Genomic DNA, 19,254 nt, shown 5'->3' on the forward strand with positions numbered 1-19,254 from the left:
ACTGTGTAACTTAAATGTTTTAACCACCTCTACAGAGCCAGGTAGAAACATGATTTCATTGTACCGTTTTTTTTCATACCCTCTTTCACTGAACTTATGAAGTTATCTATCTGTCTATCTATCTGTCTCCATCTATCTATCTAATTTAGTTGGCCAGTAAAATCAGGGGAAAGCAAAAGGAGACTTAACTGACAGAATGCTTGCATACACACAGATCTAAGTGAAGATGGAATTAGGGTCTTTGAGAACACGACTCATTACTTCCTCTCTCTATAGTGAAGACACATTGCCCTGTATTATACTCCATTCCCATTCTGTCATCTGGGGCCCAGCGCCCTTAGAGCTTTCTCCTGTCTTTTCTGGATTGTTCTTCTGCCATGTGCTAATGCCCCTGCAGACACAGGGATAGAAACAGGGTATATTATTATACCTCACCATAGGAATCTAACCAACCCAGTTTTCTTACCCTTCTTCCAAAGCACACTTTAGCAAATAAAAGAACCCACTTTAATCCTGCCTTGGCATGTGGCATTCTGTCTGTGCTGGAATGTCCTCTCCCCTCCTCACTCTGTCTCTCTCTGTCTGATGAACTCTTACTCAACATTTAAGACTCTGTTTAAAATGTCATGTGTGGACCCTTCCTTGATTCTCCTAGACTGAGTTAGTTTGCTTCTTCTATAGGTTCCCACAGAGCTGTTTTGAGAAATCACCATTTGTGGTTTGCCTTCATGCCTCCTGCCAGAGGGTGAACTCCTCTGGGATTGGGTTTGTGTTTTCAGGACCTAGCGTGGGTTCTTATTCACAGTAGGCTCTCAATATGTTGTTCACAGACACGCGGTTAGTGAGATGAAGAAAACAGTGTTGAGGGAATAAATGCATCAGTTTTAAAGTAAGATCCAGACCAGTGCTGAGAATTGTCATTTAGATTCTGTATCTCGTTATTGTCTTTATTCCACCAGCATGCTCACTTTTTCTTTTCTTTTTTTTTAAAGATTTTTATTTATTTATTTGACAGAGAGAGAGAGAGAGAGAGAGAGAGAGATCACAAGGAGGCAGAGAGGCAGGCAGAGAGAGGGGGGACGCAGGCTCCCTGCTGAGCAGAGAGCCCGATGCGGGGCTCGATCCCAGGACCCTGAGATCATGACCCGAGCCAAAGGCAGAGGCTTAACCCACTGAGCCACCCAGGCGCCCCATGCTCACTTTTTCTTAGAAATATTTAAGACCATGCTCCCATCGATGGGTCTGAATCTTAGAAGCTACCAAACAGGAAAACTCTCTCCTCATCCCCAGTAATTCAGCAAAATGAACTTGAGCTGTAGTAGCAATTGTAGAAAAGAGGGTAGATTCAATGAATGTGAGAAATGAAATTGCGGATGAAAAATAAATATGGGATATGTAATTCAGTTTGGTTATTTTTGTTATAAAATTCTATTGGTGCATGGAAATAGAAACAGATTTTCAGGGAGTTTGTTCATCAAGTAGAGATGACTGTAGAATCTTGAAAATTGTTGAATTAAAAACAAAAACATTATTTTGATCATTTAAAATATTTGGGTTCAAATAACAATAATAAATAATAATACTGAAAGCTTGTTTATGAAACATTTTATCCTTCCAAAGCCTGGGAAGGATTTTCAGATGTTTTAGGAGAACTTCTGGAAATATTAGTCCATGTTAGAAACAAAGTCACATGCCAGAAGGACTGCTTTTTAAATTTAAGCTTATGATCTATCTTCTCCTAATAAATGTGTTTTTTTTAAATTAATAAAATCCTGGAATATTTACTGAGGATTGTCTATAATGACTCCTTAAATTGGAAACTTGGAATTCTTAAAAAGGTATTTCATATATTTGTTATTGGGGTGGTGGTTAGTATTTGGCCTCAGTAGGATAATAACCCAGGTTTCTAGTCATTGGAACCCTTTTTCCTTAAAGAAAAGCATTTATTATGCATAAGATTGATGCGGCATGAAGATTCTGATGGTACTTTGGTGTGTAAGACACATCTGGTTCAGATCTATGGAGTGTGTAGTCACTGCTGGGTTTTTTGTTTTGTTTTGGCTATATCTTCAAAGTGGTTTGTTATCCACTGAGAGCCTAATGAATCTATAATAAATGTTCTGCTTATTGTGTCACTTGTAGGTACTGTGGTCTTTGGAACTGGGTCACTGGATTTCCGAGGAACCGTTTGAACTTTCTAACTACTTCCCTGCAGCTCCTGTAAGTCAGATGTTATTTTATTATGGTAAATACAATTTGGAATTCTCAGGAAATTACTATTTGCATAGATATGGATGCAAGTTTTTTTTAAGTTAAGACCCATTATGCTCACAGTTAAAAACATACTTTCATAGATGTTTTCAAAATAATTTATCCATTTGTGAGAACAAATATGGAAATGGGAGAATATTCTGCAAAAAATCCTGTGGAATGAAATCTTAAAGAATTTTTATTATGAAAGTCCTCAGGATTGAGAAAAACAAGAAATGAAAAAGGACTAGATTCTTGAGGAGGTGGTACAGTATTTCGTTTACTGCTTTAAGAAATCAGGCTGTTACTGCTCGTAGAGATAGAACTGATAGGTATAAAAGTCACGGACTGTGAGCGGCATGATGTGTCCTTGTGTCCTGATGCGCTTCCCAAATGCAGCTTCAGCTTTACGGCATTTTAAATTTTAAATATTTCGAGTGCTTAATGGAAGCTCTAAATTTTTAAAAGATTAAGTAATAATTAAATAGGTAAATTCAGGTTTAATTGGAAACAGGATCGTGTAGATATTGGCTTTCATTTTCAAAAAAGTTAGCTGGTTTGTGACACAGTTTATCCTTCTGGAAGGCTAATAACCTGAGTAAGAAGCAGCAGCCTTAGTCTGTGGCCAGGGTTGGTGTTATTTGCTGTTTGAGGATGCGTAGGATGTTGCCCTCTCCTCACTGACTGATCTAGGTTGTTGGGTTGCTTTTGTTTTGTTTTTTAAGATTATCGTGTTGATTTTCCCTCCACTGCATAAATATTTTCTTAAGGAGAAAAAACATTTCTCTTGGCACGCCTCTGTTTGCTATACCACGTAAGGAATTGCAGTGTAAAACTCGAATCCCCCTACTCTCTGTCATAAGAGAGTACATGTAACTCTGTGTAACCCAGTGCGGCTTGTCTTTGAAACGCATTTCACCTGCCTGCATGGTGTTGTATGTTGTATGTTGTTGCCAATTTTCCCATTCTGTCATTTCTCCACCTCTGGGTCTGCTGTGTGGGTGTTGAGATGTGGCAGAAGCTTAATGGTTTCTTGTGCAGTGGAGATACTTTCTTAGGGCCAGATAATGTTTTAACTTGGTACAAAGCTGTGCTCTGTTGAACTCTTAAAGCCTACTGAAATGTAACAAGAGAAACCACTCAGAGATGGGAAGGTTCTTTACTCCATGCATTTGTCCGGGAAGTGTGGCAGAGTGGTGGACAGAGTGGTGTGCCTGACTCTTCCAGAGTCCATGACCTGACTCGAATCGTGCAGTGAATGTTACCGTTCTCAAACAGGGTTTGGGTGGGGGCATAGAGCGGGAAAATAAATTACACAAGAAAAAATGGAATAAAGAAAAAAACATAGTAATAGAACAGTGTAAGGTGAAGACAGACATGTGGTAAATGCCAGTTTCAAATTTGGCCCTAAGCTTCCTAGCAGCAGCTGACTCCAAGGCAAATACGTGAGAAATTGCTTCCAAATTATACAGCATTACACAATGTACATTAGTGTTAATTGTTCTATGAAAACTTCAAATGAGTTAAAACTCTAGTGGTTCAAATAGTTTTGCAGCCCTGAGCTTAAATCCATGCTTTCAGAATTTTCTATAAGGATTTGAATCTACTGTAAACATCAGATTTTGTTTTTGCATTCCCAAATGCCTTTTTTTTTTTTTTTTAACATTTGCTAGTGGACATTTAAAAAAAAAGACTTTGGGGTGAATCTAGCTTAGCTTGAGAAGAATAGCTTTGTAAGTGCTTTAAATAGAAGGTTTTTTCAACCACAAACTAAACTGTAGCTTACGTCTCTAAAATGGATCTTACTAGAAGAGAAAAAAAAGGACCTTTCTAATAGAATAGTGAGGAAAAGATAGTAAAGTTTCTTTGTCATGGAATTAAATGTGTAATTTTCTTCATCACTAAAAACCAGATCTTTCCTTGTCATGAGGCACAGTCAGTTGTTTCAGAATCAAATCACAAATCGTAAATATTATCATAAAGGTTAAATGTAATTATCTAATAATTTATATTTAATTACTAAAAATACCTTCATATTTAACAGCCAGGCAGAAAAAAAAAATAGTACAATCTTCATATAAACTGAAAGAACACACATTTCTATTAACTTCAGAGATCCTGGAAGCTTTCACCATTTAAACTTGAAATACATATTTGAGCATTAACTTAAAACTACGCTGTCAACACATTCGTAAATATGCTGACTTCAGAATGAAAGTTTAAAGCACCTAAGAGGAGGAGCAAAAATGCATTAACTATGTTTTTCCCTTCTCCAAATATTAAACTGCGAATAAGCACTTCCCAGAAAAATCCCTGAATATATAATATATTTTTATGGCTTAGAGATTTTCTTTCTTCCTTTCAATTACGATAGTGATGCTGATTTCAGGACATATGGATATTTACACAATCTATAAACAGGGCTGAGAAAAATGCAGCTCCAAGGTTATCTCTGCTGTATAGCCCAAGTGTTCTGTTTTCCAGTTATTTACGGATGAACTCCGCACAACATTCTTGGTTGTGACAACAGAGTCTGTAAATCGTCAGTCTTGAATTCGCAGGCTTAGTTGTATCTTCACGTAGGCATTCTACCGGGTCACGCTACCAGGGCTGTGCGCTGGCGCACGGGTGATGCGGGTTCGAGTGAGGAGGCTTACGGGGCTCTGAGCTGGAGCATGTGGACCCCTGCGGCCCCGAGCGCATGCGGCCTGTCTGAGGTGGACGGGGACACCGAACGCAGCCTTGTCTATTAGAGCTTTGGGCTTCGGTCTCTAAAAGTCGCATAATCGGCCGCCACTCCTCAGGTGTGTGCAGGCGTCTAGAAATCTGCTGGTCGGATCATCATGGTTGTGGCCTTGAGCGAGTAGCCTGAGCCTTTCCAGTAGTACCACTTAATACCGTTGAACTTATTTGTGTTCTGCTTCTGTGGGTAGTACATTCCGTTCAAGTTGGAGGGACCACATGCATCAAACCACCAGCCTGGAAAGTAAGACGCAGAAGGAATTAGGAACTAGGTAACCCCAGCTCGATCTCACCGTGGCCTTGGAAACACTGGGCTCATCCACCCGTCACATTCCGTGCATTTTCAGTAGACGCACGCAAATATTCAGGGGTATAGAATGAGCCCTGCTGACATATGAGAGCCATGGTTTTCCAGCTTTACCCAGGTCAGATCCTAGTCCCATATGGCACATGTTTTCCCAGGCTGTTGTACTCCGTTTTCCTTGTGTGGAAAGACCCGTCACCCATAGACATGAATGGCACGTGTTCCCTGGTCCCTATTTGGTGACCAGTACAGTACAGTGGAAGGCGTGGATAAGTCAAAACACTAAAGAATGGGTGGAAGATTCTCACTGGATTACTCTCTGTTTCTAGCAACTTAGGGGGCCAGATCGTTCAGGCTTCCCTCCTTCTACCAGATATATATATAGATCTATCTATCTATCTATCTATATATATGTTTTAAATGACTCCAAATTTTAAGTACTTGGGGGAGTTGGATCAAAAGGAAATCTTTAAGTCCTAGAGACAAAAAGGAAATTGGAAGTGATCGTGGTATGCTCACTAAAGAGAGGAAAGCCACCTGGCACAGCAGCAGGGCGGCGGGGTAGGTCTGCATTGACACCTCAGTGGCCACACTTGGGGTTTTGATGCTTTTACCTAGAAACAAGAGTGTGCCAGAAGCCTGGTTTTCAAGGAGAAGAAATGATGTAGATCCACGTAATCTCAATAAATCTTAGAAACAGGGGCGCCTGGGTGGTTCAGTGGCTTAAAGCCTCTGCCTTTGGCTCGGGTCATGATCTCAGGGTCCTGGGATCGAGCCCCACCTCGGGCTTTCTGCTCAGCAGGGAGCCTGCTTCCCCCCCCCCCCGCCTACTTGTGATCTCTGTTTGTCAAATAAGTAAATAAAATATTAAAAAGAATCTTAGAAACATTGCATTGGAAGTACACATACAGTATGATGCCATTTATGTAAGATTTCAGAATATAGGAAAAAACAACTGCTCATGATATCTGCATACCTAGTACATAAATAACTAACGTGAATGAACCTGAATTCATTGCCCACCCATGGGCAAATATGGCAGGACAGCTTTAGTTGTAGCTGTGAAACTTTATTTCTTTAAAAAAAAAAAAAAGCTGATGTAAAAAGAATGATGATGTAATTTTTTTTTAAAAGATGGTATTATTATATTTACACATTGGACTGTGATGATCAATTATTTCATTCAGTTACAGCTCATGACTTGAGCTGATTCAGATTAACGTCGATTTGATAAGACATTTGTGTGTGTTATTCAGAATCCTTCAAAATACTCAGGAGTGTCGCAGACTTACAGATCCGTCCTTCCTAGACCTCTTGGCTCATGTCACGATAGAGCTAGCCATCCCTGCAAAACCTAGCTGGTCGCTAGGCTGGATTACCTGGGGCCCAGACCATGGGCTGGGATCTGACATCCCACTGCTCCACTTTCTCTCTCTCGGGCTGTGTGTTTCTCCCCCGTCTCTTTCCCATTTCTACTCTCAGCCCAAGTCTTGATTTGAGTAAATAAACATATTGTTTCCTTGGATATTAATGCACTTCTCCTACTCTCTTGAGTAGCTCATGACATATGGGTGGTCTGAAAGCCACCGCCCTCTCGAGTGCACAGCTGGGCTCAGTGTGGGAATGGCAGATGGGAAAAAAGGATTCAGCACATTTGGTCCCCCCAACCCACCCCTTTCCCCCTTTTTAGGGTGAGGGAGAGAGGCAGCTTTTACACAATCCTATCATCGAGACAATTATTGAAATAAAGATAGCTAATAGAGAAGACCTGTGTTGCCGGCATATACTATGTGGATACATAGATACATAGATAATATATTATCTATATTTATAGATATAGATATAGATAATATATTATCTATATATTATCTAAAGAACCACAGGACTGATTATTTAATGGATTCTAATTCTTTCAGGATTATTTTAAAGATATACAAATTATTGAGTTGCAAACTATTTTCATAAATAAATCCTTTCTTTCAACCATAAATGATTCTTAACTGATGTGCAAACCACGTGATAAGCTTTGATCTCGTGGCAGTAGTGGCCTTCTGTTTGTCAAGTTAACTGACCGTGGCTCCTGCCGTTTTCCTTCCTGGGTGAGTAGTGAATGAAAGTTTGGTAACATAATTTGTGGTCTCTGCAAACGAAACCTGCCGACTTGCTGTTTGCCTTTACATTCAGTTTGTACTCTCAGCAGAATCTTTGTTGCTGGTTCAAGTCTTTCGATATTTTTAAGAACTCACTTGATAGCATTTATCAAGCTTTTTTCTTGTCTTGGTCACAATTAACTGGTTCTGGCCATTTGATTTTTAAACTTTTAGAAATTGGAAGAGTAAATTTTCTAGCAGTTGTTCCCTGTCTTTGAACTCTTAAATGTTGCTGGATACTAATCTGGCCATTTTAAGTGTCTGTTAAAATTGTCTCTTGCTCCTGGGTATGGTTTGGATTATTTTTTTAGAGCAGTCTGATACGAAAAGTAGGGAGTAAGAAAAGCATGAGCATAAAGACCTTGACTTAAAATGGACAACTGTTGATTTTTAATTTCGTGCACTAAAAACAAAAGCAAAAACAAAGCAGGTTGGCTAATTAGTTTCTTTGTAGGTGTTTGCTGTATATTAATAAAATCTTGGAAGAAAAATACCTGGAAATTCCATGTTTGCAGAATGAATTATTAACTAGAAACACTTCTATGTTAATGAATTGATGTCACTGTTTCTATTGCCGTTTTGAATTTTTAACCTCTTTGATAAAGCAAAATGAAATTAAAGTGTGGCTCTGACATCTGTTCCTCAGCGAGCACAAACTCAAGAGAGCTTGCTGGCTCTCAGATGTCCCCACCCTGGGCCAGAGTGAGGTCCTGGAGAGGCACAGTTGGCCTGCGGACAATTCCAGCTCCACATCACATTCTTCAGACTCAACAGTCTGAAAAAGTGAAAAACAAATCTCCCTACATCTAGTAAGTCTATTTATGAAATGTGGACATTGTCACCAATCACAAGTTCACGTCCAAATAGCCAACCTTTCACTCTATGAAATTCTTCCTTGCCAAAACAAATAGGAAGAGAGAAAAGTCATCCCACCTCCTGTGAGCATTTGTGAACATTTGCAAATACATTTGTCGTTGTCTGCATCCTTTGTGCTAAAATCATTTCCTGGTTGGCTTATGCTGCTTATTTTGCCGGCAGTCCCTGTAAGTCCTTTAAGGTGAATCCTGCAAACATGCAAAGAAAAAAAAAAAAAAAAGAGAAAATAACATAATTGGCTTGGGCTGTTAATTTACCATAGTGGAAAAATTTTTTTATAATGAAGAATTCCATCCTGCAGAAATGCATTCTGTACTGGTTAGTGTACTAATGCTGGACAAAATATTTTTGCACTGGTATAAACAGGAACCAACTTATCATCAAATCCTTGGGCAATGAGAAATGTTTTCATGAAACCTTCAGCTCGTATCACTTGTACAAGCATCAGCAGGGGCTTCAGGGCCCTCCGCTTTCAGATAAACAGAACGGGGAAAATACAGTGTGAAATGGTCCTCTTTCCAGGTCTCCAGGCATCATTTGTACAGAAACGAGAGTCTTGAGATGATCAGACAACTTAAAGCATCACGATTTTCAGACTAGTAGGCAAGGAAGGGATCATCGAATTTGGAGTAGAAATCGATAGAACTATATAGAAAACACATTCTTATGGCTGCTTTGCTTCTTTTCTGTGTAGTATTGTAATGAACTTGCTAGACATTGAGAAAGGAATAAACATAGTATTAAGTTTGACATCAGGTAGTAGCCTGTACTTTTAGAAGATCGCAAAAATCTGGCTTGCATCAGTCATGTGTATGCCAAAGAAGAGAGAGAGAGAGCAGGGACAGAGAAAGTGTGGTAGCAGTGCTTCCAGAGAGCCCGTTGGCAGATGGGCATGGTACAGCTCAGAGTAGGTTTCACGTGCTGCTGGGTGGCTCTGTGGGATGTGATGCCACTGTGTTGGGACATGGGGTATGGCAGTGGGGGAGCTCAGACCATTGAGTCTTCATGACCTGGGGATCCTACAAAAAAAACCCTGTGATGTCCCTGGGAGAATTGTACTCTAAGTCCCCAAAATGATGCTCATCTTTTGCTAAACCACTACCTTGAAAGGAATATAATTTCCAAGAATTCATGTTGGAACAGAGGGTAGAGAAGAGAGGAATGGTTCTCCAGGGACTGTCTCTAACCAGACTGTGCCGGGCACTTTCGTGCATGTGCACATGGAATGCACATGCCAGCCCTGAGAGGCGGGTGCTTCTCCTGTTTTATGTATAAAATTGTCGAGGTTCAGAGATAGCAGTGTGGTAGAGCTAGCATTTGTATCAGATGCATCTAACTCCTCTGTTACGGTTCTACCCTGATAGACCCTTGTCAGAGATGTCTGTTTATTGAGGAAGAGTTATGAAAAGATGGGGCTAAGGAGCGTGCCAAGTGGAGTTCCATAATGTGTTGGTTCTAAGTCACTTTTGTGCTAACAGCTTAGATTTAGAATTACTTATAGTATTGTAGCCCTAGAAACCCCCATCATGAGGCAATGGCTGAATTTCTGAATTTCAGCGTTATCCTCACGTTTCAAAAATGACCCTGGTCCCTGGCACAGCCTCTGATTACCCGCTGCAAAGCATTTTTGGAAGTTCTACTCATCTCTGCGATTCTGAAACACTTTAATTTCTTTCCAGGCCCTTCTCGTTAATCATGGATGGGGCTGAGATAAACCACTTCAAGTGTCCTTTCTCCTTCCCAGCCTCTTCTCTCCTTACAACGATGTCAGTTCTTGTGGGGCTCATTAAACATCCCCGAAGGCGAGCAAAATCTGGGAGAACGCTATCTTTTATTTGTCTTTATGAGCAAGGTTGTATCATTTTTAGATCCTTCTATTATATGGCCCCCTGGTTTATAGTTGGTTTCTTTTAAGTTTGGTTATTAAGAATAACCACATTTATTGAAATGGCTTTATATTGGTATCAGTTCGAGTTTATAGAACAGTGGAGTGGAAGAAGCAGTGCCGGCATTGAGTGATGAAATCTGCGTGCTCGCGCAGGGCTGCCAGAATGTTTTGAAGAGTGACCAGTCTTTAGTTTTTAGTTTTAGGGGGGAAAAAAAAAATTCTGTTGATGCATTTATCCTTTCCTGATGACATTTATTTTTCAGTTTTCCAGTATTTGGGGAACACTTCTTTGGAAAAAACCAACTCCGTGGCTACAGAGAGTGGCAATCTGAGACACCTGTGTTATTACTCAGCCATGTCGCGGTCCCTTATCACACCACCGTGTTTTACTGGGATAATCATGGCTTCCATGTACTGTACCTCGCCTCGTAGGTTAAACCGAGCTTTAAATGAATGTGTGCTTTTCTAAATGGCATCTCCCAAAACTGGTCACATTTCTAAAGGAAGTATCTGTTAAGAACCATCTCAGTTTAAAGTATTTTTATGTCAGCATACAAGGGTAATGACCCATTTTGTAAAATCTCCTTATATAAACAGTCTAATCCTTAATTTTTGTGTTTCTTTCTTTCTTTAAAAAAAGTTTTTTTTTTTTTCAATTCCTCTGTTGTAGATCCCTAACTGTTGCCAGTTGAAAAAATATTTTGCTTGGAGGTAAAACAATGACCAACCACTCGTGTCTAAAAATTCATTGAAGTTTTGATCTCTTTGGAGTCAGCTTGGAGCTGCCGTGAGGCCCCAACACCTATCTTTTCATTCATCTGCATCGTTCCAAGGAAGCCCTGCTCTCTCATACAATGAGAATCGGCGGGCTCTGTTTCACTGACTTTTTAAAAGTCATGTCAGTGTTCGTGGGTACGTTACCTGTCTTCAAAATTTTCAAAATTTTTCCCCCACCACCGTTTATAAAGCAGGACATCCTGGACGTTCTGTAGTTCTCAGGTTGTTGAGGACTCTAGAACAGTGGTTCTGTTATAGTTGTCCTGTAGTATTTCAGGCAAGGTGTTCAGGCTATGTTTCTGTGCTGTTCCTTCACTGTGACCCTGAGGAAGCCAGCTCAAGGACTTTGAAATCATGTTTGTTTTCCAGGCTGTTCAGAGGTTGGATTTTCCATTGAGCAGAGGGTCTGAGTTGGGCATTAATGGGATTTAGGTGGGACTGTAGGCCACGTATGACTGTTTTCTGGGATGTTCCTACTGAACTTTGTTGATTTCTGACCCCAGTGTTGGGTATTTTCAGGATGTGAGTGCCCGTGCTCCTGAGACTCCTCCAGGACTGTGTTGGGGACTGAACAATTCTTTGGTGCCTTTCAAGACCAGTTCCCATGGTGCCACCTGGCACCTGATCTCAGTGTTCTCCCTCCAGCCTTGCATGTGGGTTTCTGGGCACCTCTTTCCACAAGACCACGTGCAGGAGTGTGCTTTTTCCTGCCGTAGGCTGTTGCTCATCAGACACCCGTCTTTTGATGCCTTCACTGCTCTCCACCTCTATTCTCACGCCACTTTAGAGCCAGATACTAAATTCTGAGTCAGGGATGCCCATGGTTTTCTTGGAACATTGAACATCAGTGCTGCCAGATGTGTGGGGCAAGGCAAATACTAAGGGAGTGCTGTGAATCGGCTGTTGTTTCTACGGCGGAGAGTAAAGGACTTGCATGACTAACCCTCCCACCTAATTCTGCTACTTTTAAACTCGGTAACTCTTCCTGACTTTGGGGTGGAACTTAGCAGTCGAGTGTGTTTTAACTTCAGAAAGACAGATTTAACTGTTAAAACCTTTTGGAAGAAAACCACATAGTCATAGGTAGACCTCTGTTACGATATTGGCACGACATTTTTCTAATATGGACACAGCATTCACATATTTCAGAAATACTTGTTGAGTGCCCATTATCTGCCAGGCAGGTTCATCTACATTTGGAGGACACACAGCAGAGACAACAAACAAAATGCTGTCCTCGTGAAGTTTCCATTATATCATTAAAACCAAAGTTAGAACTTTAGAACTAGATAAACTTCCTGAGAGGCAGCACAGAACAGTAAGAAAAGAGATGCTTTTCCATTTAGAGTGTCCTCCCAGTACAGATCCTGTAACGCAGTGCGGCTCTCGCTTTGTGGCCTGCTTACCCAGCAAATCTGTTAATGTTTTTCAGTTACATACAACTCACCTGTAATTAAGTTCTTCACCGGAGAGATAGAAATGTTCATACAGTGAGTACGCCTCATTCCCCTCCCAGTCTTTAAGGTGTATTTTAAGCACGTAGGGCTGTTGATTGGTGACTTGGAAAACGAACTCATTTCCCAGCCAGTGTTCACCAGAAGGGTTCCCAAATCCCTGAAATTCAAGTGGTAAAATTCAGTCACCTCATTTACTTGTTTTTTCCTCCATGTATTTGAAATCAGTAGTCTCTCTGTTTCACATGGGATGACTACCAAATATTTAGCAGGAGTAGGTTTTTTTTTTAAAGGTCAATTTTAAGAAACCAAGCTTCTACTGTAAGAAAATTAGGACTGGAGTAATTAGAACTACTTGGGGAATCACCAGTGGAAACATGAGCGTAAACAGCTTTGTTTATTGCCATGGGAAGTTCTGTGAAACTGTTGTCTTACTGAAAAATGCGGAGCCTGCCATTAAAAATAAGCCTCACACTTGCATGCCTTTGTTTTGATATATAGTTTACACTGACGGGGTCATTCGTTAGTGGGGAGACTGAGACACCACTGAAGAGGAACGCTTTTATAACAAAAATTGTCAACAGTCATTGGTTAGTTTTGGATTTGTGGTGAAGATTCAGCAGATCTTGAAAGCTAGTTTTCACAAAGAAAATTATTTTCGGATGGCTTAAAGACTTTTCATACCACTTTATATTCTTTCCAAGTCTTCTGAAAATCAACACTGCCATCTTCACGCCGCTGAATGACCGTCCACCCGCCTCCAGAGGTTTCCATGTCGCAGTATGCCTGCCAATGGGAAGTGCACAGTTACTGCGTGGGAAACACCAGTGACTCAGGGCTGTGTCTGAACTCCCAGAAACAAGACAGATGTGGATACCTACAATACGACTTGTGCTGATAGGGTTCCCTGGGGTAAATCTTTGTGGTCGTCCAAGAAGCAGATGGTTTTCAATAAATTGAAAACCATGAATTTAAAATAATGATGAAAAATAAACAGTAATATAACACGATTTCAGTGTCGATGAGAATAGGACTCTCTTGTCATCATCTGTGCTAGGCTAAAGACCCACCCAAATGCTGATCTAGAGATCGCCGTTTCTTAGAGATGTATTGTGTATTGTGATTGGGACGTCTTGGTGGTTTGGCCACAACCCTTGTCCCCGACCTGTAGGAATGTACCAGCTGGTGTTCACGACTCCAGAAACCTTTGTGGTGGTTGTTGGTCCCTATCAACTCTGCAGACATTTGTGTGGAAGGAGTACTTTTGCACTGTAGGGCTTCCAAGACCCCTGTTATGTTATGCTGTGGGGTTAGAAGGCTTCTTCCATGTGGGATAAAAGTCCGATTTCTTGGTTCGTCCCTCAGTATGTGAGATTGCAGCCCCTGGGCACCCAGTAGGATGTATGTGACCTGAGAGTAGCCTGACAGCTCTGCGCCATGGATCATGACTTCAGGCTTCTCTGCACTTTGCTCACTGCCTGTGGTATTTCTCCCCCTAGCTCTTTTTATTTTTGCTTTTAAACTGGCATGGTGGGTTTAAACTTTGTTCAGAACACAGAATTCCTTCTTGGGCCAGGCGCATGCATGCTCACTTTCCACTCAGCAGGAGTTTCATTATGAAATTAAAACCCCCTGCAAATAAGATTACATAAATAGTTTTAAATAATGAGATTATAGTAGAACGAAAAATTTTCCCAGAAATTCTGTTAAGATAAAATTTCCTACAGCATTCGAGGTAGTAAATATGAACGTTATCACTTAAAACCAATTAGAAATAGTCTTCCTCTGCTGTTTTCCTCAGTCTTTTTGGGAAATAATGGAGATGATTTTGGCAGATTAAGTTTAAATGTGAACTATTCTGCATTTGTGAGCTAAAATCCTGAAGAATGGGGGATAAAAGAGAACCAAGAGCACACCTAGATCCAGTCTTCTATTATCAGTGACTTGCCTGGTATCTCATCTAATGAGACAGCTGCCCTGGGAACCCAGCACCCCTGTTCTCCAGCAGATTTCTCTCCACCGCTCTTCCCGTCTCTCTCCACAAAGGCCCCTTGGCCCATATTGCTTTCCCTGATGAGCCTAACATTTGGGAACATAATGTTCCATTAAAGAAGATTGCATTTATTAAGAATAAAATGATTTCCCCATTTTAAATTAACCAGGCAAATAAAGTTGATCTGCCTAAGGTGACCCCTTATTATCTCCCTGTATTGGTATTATTCTTATCGCTAATGATCCTGTTATCATTGCTGTGCACCTCTCTGTTCCAAGTACAGCACTGGGTACTTTGCATATGTTACCTGCAATCTAGAAGCACTGTTGTTGTGATATGGTAAGTCTGCATTTCTGAAAGGAGGAGAGATTTAGTGAAAAGATGCAGTGAAGTTAGATTAATTTGACCAGAGTCATTCAGCTATTAAGTGGAACATAGGACTTGAGTAAGGTCTCCTAAATTCCTCATTTTTTACCTTTTTTCCTGCCACGGAAGGCTGGCAAAAACAGGGAAACTTGACCCTTTTGTTAGTAGGCCAGGTCCCTCAATGCAGCTCCAACTTGAAATCAGTTCATGAATAATACTGCTTCTAATTTGCCTGTGGTCCACCCAGTGGACTGCTCACTTCTCTAAATATTTCTTCTAAAAAACAGTTTAGTAAACCAGCTGAAGAAGCTATATTGGTTTGAGGGGTTTTGTGTGCACGGACAAGTTATTTCCTCTGTATCCTAAATGGCGTGCTGGTGAATGGAAAGACTAGATACGGTTTTTAGTGAGCCTGTCCTTGTTCCAAGAATATTTGATTCAAAATCAGTGTTATAAAGTCACAGATACTTAAATCAGAGAAGAAGTTTGTCTTGTTTGAAAAATCAGAGTCCAGACTGGCTAAGGAATTTGGGTTGAAATGGGTTCAATACCCATTTATAATGGCATGGAAATGGGTTGAGCTGTACCATTGTCTAACTCCACCAGGGACAACGATGAGATGATTAGAACATTCCCTTAATATCTCTTTGTTCCGATTAAGAAGAAAAAAAAGAACAAGGATTTCATAGAAACTGAAGTATCATGGTCAACTGAGTCGTGAAGCTTTCAGAGGAAGATAGTGTTCAAAGAGAGTTGTCCACAGAGCCAGAGGGCACTGAGTGCAAACGATAAAATGGCTTATCTCCCCATCAGGAAAGCAGACTTCCTCAGAGAATGCCCAAGACCTCACCGCTCCAGCTACCACAAACCGGAGGGCATTAGTACTTTTGTTAGCACACTATTGCATGGTTCAGAGACCTGCTATCTTGCTCTAAAACTGGAAGCCTTTCAGTGCATAGTGCCTGATTTAAATGTCAGGCTTCAGCTCTGAGGCCATGGTGAATGACTGAGAAATAATAATCACCCAGATGAACACTAGGAGACAGGCACCCTGTGAAATTTGGGGAAGGACATTATTATGTCTCTGACCAGCAAAAGCAAACTCACAGGTCTTTGATGCAGTTTTTATCTTTTGCAGAAGCCTAATGAATTTTTCAAAAACAAAGTGGAAATATGTAGGCTCTTTTGGAAAAGGTTGGCCCAAAGATCTGTTGAACATTCTTTTCCTGAATTAGGTGAAACAGGGAAAAATGCAGAGAAGTTGTCTCCTTTGACTTTGGGGCAGTCAAAATGGTAAACAATTTCGTTTTCTCAAATAGATGGTTAAGTACTAAGTCCTGTCGTGTGTGCTGTATGCGCATTGTCACCTCAAAATCACCGCACGACTACAGTTACTTCCTCACATTACAGATTCGGAAACAGGCCTCACGCAGGGTAAATGACGTGCTTAGAGGCATAGATTGGCAGAGCCAGAATTTAAACTCCAGTCTCTCAGACTTTCTCTCCCTCGATCAGATTGTGAATTACGGGGTCTTAAGTCTGGAAGGGTTCTAGAAGCCACTTCATCTGGACCATTTATTTTAGAGATGAGAAACTTGAGGTTTGGTAAGATTGTTGTTTCCTGCTGTGTCGATGAGTTGTTTTTACTGCAAATGTTTAAAAGAAATATAAATCCTGATGTTTCCAACCATGACCTGAGACTCCCGTTATTTCCCAGGACTGTACGGTTCCAGCTTGCTGGAGAACATTTCAGTGAGACCATCGGGCTGACATAGTGCTCTGGGAGGGGGCACTGCACTGAGTCAAGAAAACATTTACAGAGCAGTGGGATGGTGCCGTGTAATCAGCAGTTGCCCTCTGGATTTGCAGAACACGCACATTGCACAGATATCCTCTGCCCTCCTGCTGCTGCCACCCCTGTCCCCATTGCTCTAGGCCAAGAAGAGACCAACATCTGGTGACAGACAGTAGTATACAGAGGATTGTTATGAAAACCAGATTGCAAAGGGGATTGAGAGCCTTCCTACAGGATTTGTTCATTACTTTCTCATCTGCAGCAGGCAGTATGTGTATATATATATATAATTCCTCACCAGCCCCCGCTAATGCACTGCTTCTAGAGCACTGGGGACATTAACTGATTTCCAAGGTTGATTTAAAGCAGCATGAATGAATTAGAAAGATTTTCTTTGGAAAGCATTATCTTGAATAGCACAATATTTATCTTTTAAATTCATAATCAAAGTCTATGTTACTGTTTCAAATTCTATGTACTTAAACCCTTAATGCTTAGACTTTTGAAAGTGTTTTTTTCTTATTAGCATTTTAACTACGGAGGATAATACTGAGTTCAAAGAGATAATGGTTCCAGGAACCTCTAAAATTCCCATCTTTTTACAATATCAATGGCTTTTTCTCTAAGTGTTTACATTGGTTCAACTTGTAGAAGCTACAATGAAATGCAGATATATTTATAAGCATTTAATATATATAGTCATCTGATAATTATGTAACAATTCATACCGAGTCTCCTGTAATATTTCACCTTATCAGACCTCTCTGAGAAGCCACATTGAAATATTCCCTGGGCCTTTTTAGTTTTCTCCCCAACCTCCCATCTAAAGCTCAGTGTTTCCCAGAGCGACAGCAGGAGCCATGCTCACTGATTAATCCAGAATAACTAAGAAAAATTGAGTTAAGCTATGTACTAATTTTGTAGAAGAAAAGGAGCCACTCTCTTTAATGGTGTGTTTTAAATCTTAGAGCCAATGTTAAATGGGGTAAGAATAACCAACCCCAGCAATCCTTATGGTGTAGCCTGTGTACTTCTGGGGGTCCCTGAGACCCTTGCTGCCAGTCCATAAGGCTGACACTGTTTCCGTAATGACATGAGACATTTTTGGTGTTCGATGCTGTGACAGCGTTCGTACTGAGGTGACACTAGTGCTGGTGGGGAAGTCAGCATCCCAGAATGGATCAAGGGAGCAGCACACCCTATGTCTGAGTCACCGTGTGCTCCAGTCACACCCTCACAACTGGGAAAAAAATAAGTCAAAATCACTTTGGGACATCATCGACAAAGGAGTAAAACCCATTAATTTTAGTAAACTTCTGCAAACCGAGGTACCTTGGTTGTGTAACAGGAAAGCTTTCTGTGACTGTTGTAGCCGTGAGCTAAATGAGACTTCTTTTTGATGGACCACCGGTGCTCCTTGAAAGCACGACAGGACAAACTATTTGGTTATTTGAACTCTAGTATCCGGAGGATATTTTCTTGAAAAGCAATGAAATGAGCCTGACACTAGAAGGGAAACAGCTGACAGAACGATGATTAAGTCAAATGCAAGGAGAATATGAGACAGATGTATCTTCTCATGATGACAAAGAGATTTCTGTGTCGTTGATATCCCCGGTCGGAACATGTGTGCAGTGACTGGATGTGGAGCCCTTGGCAGGTGTTTCGTGTGAGGCAGAGGCTCAGTGAGTGTTTGGTGCTTTTCTCTGCATGATGTTGGGAAGGGTCTGGGTGTGTGAACTGCATTATGTGGGTCCCCTGCTTCTATTCTAAAATACCCTGTTTACAGCCAGGTACTTGAAACCAGAAGACAAACACCGCACCTTGATCTCCTCTGTGGAATTAGGGAATGTGAGTGTGTAGATGCCGTTGGCTGTCAGTCCTGACTTGAACACTTCCGCACAGTCTCTGAAAGTGACTTGCTCTTCCTTAACATCGAAGGAGTTCTTGGCTGCTTTAAAAAAAAAAAAATAGGAAAGCATTTAACAGGAGTTCATGAACAGATAAAAGTTTATTATTTTGAGATGCACTCAAGTTTTATTACATTTGAATTCTTATAATAAGTAGAAAAGACACTCCAGTTTTTATCCTTTCCCAAAAAATGACTCCTTCTGCCTGTTCTGCGTTAATTCTCAAAGAATATCACCAATAATCCCTACTTCCTTCTTTTTTGTCATCAACGTGAAATGCAAATACTTTGCAATTAACTATAGTAAACAATTACCTTAAAAAAAAAATCTTCCATCTTGACTAGAATCACTTAAAGTTATTGCAAAAGAATAAAATAAAAATGTACCTAAAAATAGTGTCCCCTCTACAATGGCTGCATAGCATGTCCCATTAGCCATTATCCTAGCCAGGCTGTGGATGTATGTTTTCTCCTTTTTTTTTTTTTTTTTTTGTTTTCTCCTTTTTTTTTTTTTTTTTGTTTTCTTCTTCTTTTTTTTAAAAGGTAAATACCTGAGGGTAAGTCTTGATACATTTCTTTAGACTATTGGATAACGATAGTAAGAGTATTCTTTGGATTTTAAGCAACTGTCCCATTATACTTTGTATTCAGGAGGGGGCTACCATTATTTATCCATGTCTTTGAAATTCTTACTCTAAGTCTAAAAATTTCTAGAATTATGAAATTCTTTCAGATTTTTACTCTGCTCTC

General features: G+C 40.5%; 2 protein-coding genes across 6 annotated transcripts in view; one reads left to right on the top strand and one right to left on the bottom strand.

The window, feature by feature from the left end:
* The window catches only part of LOC111144572 (microcephalin 1), a 242,617-nt gene that overhangs the window by 108,021 nt on the left and 115,342 nt on the right, over positions 1 to 19,254 (top strand). For both annotated transcript variants that reach the window (XM_022498928.1, XM_022498927.1), the window contains exon 11: positions 2,143 to 2,220. In XM_022498928.1, coding sequence (XP_022354636.1) covers positions 2,143 to 2,220 — 78 coding nt within the window. The remainder of the gene's footprint in view (positions 1 to 2,142; positions 2,221 to 19,254) is intronic.
* The window catches only part of LOC111144573 (angiopoietin 2), a 53,696-nt gene continuing 38,762 nt past the window's right edge, over positions 4,321 to 19,254 (bottom strand). For 2 of the 4 annotated variants that reach the window (XM_022498929.1, XM_022498933.1), the window contains 5 exons: positions 18,419 to 18,549; positions 13,126 to 13,227; positions 12,435 to 12,601; positions 8,380 to 8,510; positions 4,321 to 5,229 (listed from right to left, as the gene is read on the bottom strand). In XM_022498929.1, coding sequence (XP_022354637.1) covers positions 5,069 to 5,229; positions 8,380 to 8,510; positions 12,435 to 12,601; positions 13,126 to 13,227; positions 18,419 to 18,549 — 692 coding nt within the window. In that variant the 3' untranslated portion in view covers positions 4,321 to 5,068. The remainder of the gene's footprint in view (positions 5,230 to 8,379; positions 8,511 to 12,434; positions 12,602 to 13,125; positions 13,228 to 18,418; positions 18,550 to 19,254) is intronic. The other 2 variants (XM_022498930.1, XM_022498931.1) reach the window with 2 other exon arrangements.

Source organism: Enhydra lutris, unplaced genomic scaffold (assembly GCF_002288905.1).
Source record: "Enhydra lutris kenyoni isolate GAN:26980312 unplaced genomic scaffold, ASM228890v2 scaffoldscaffold11, whole genome shotgun sequence".
Taxonomy (NCBI): domain Eukaryota; kingdom Metazoa; phylum Chordata; class Mammalia; order Carnivora; family Mustelidae; genus Enhydra; species Enhydra lutris.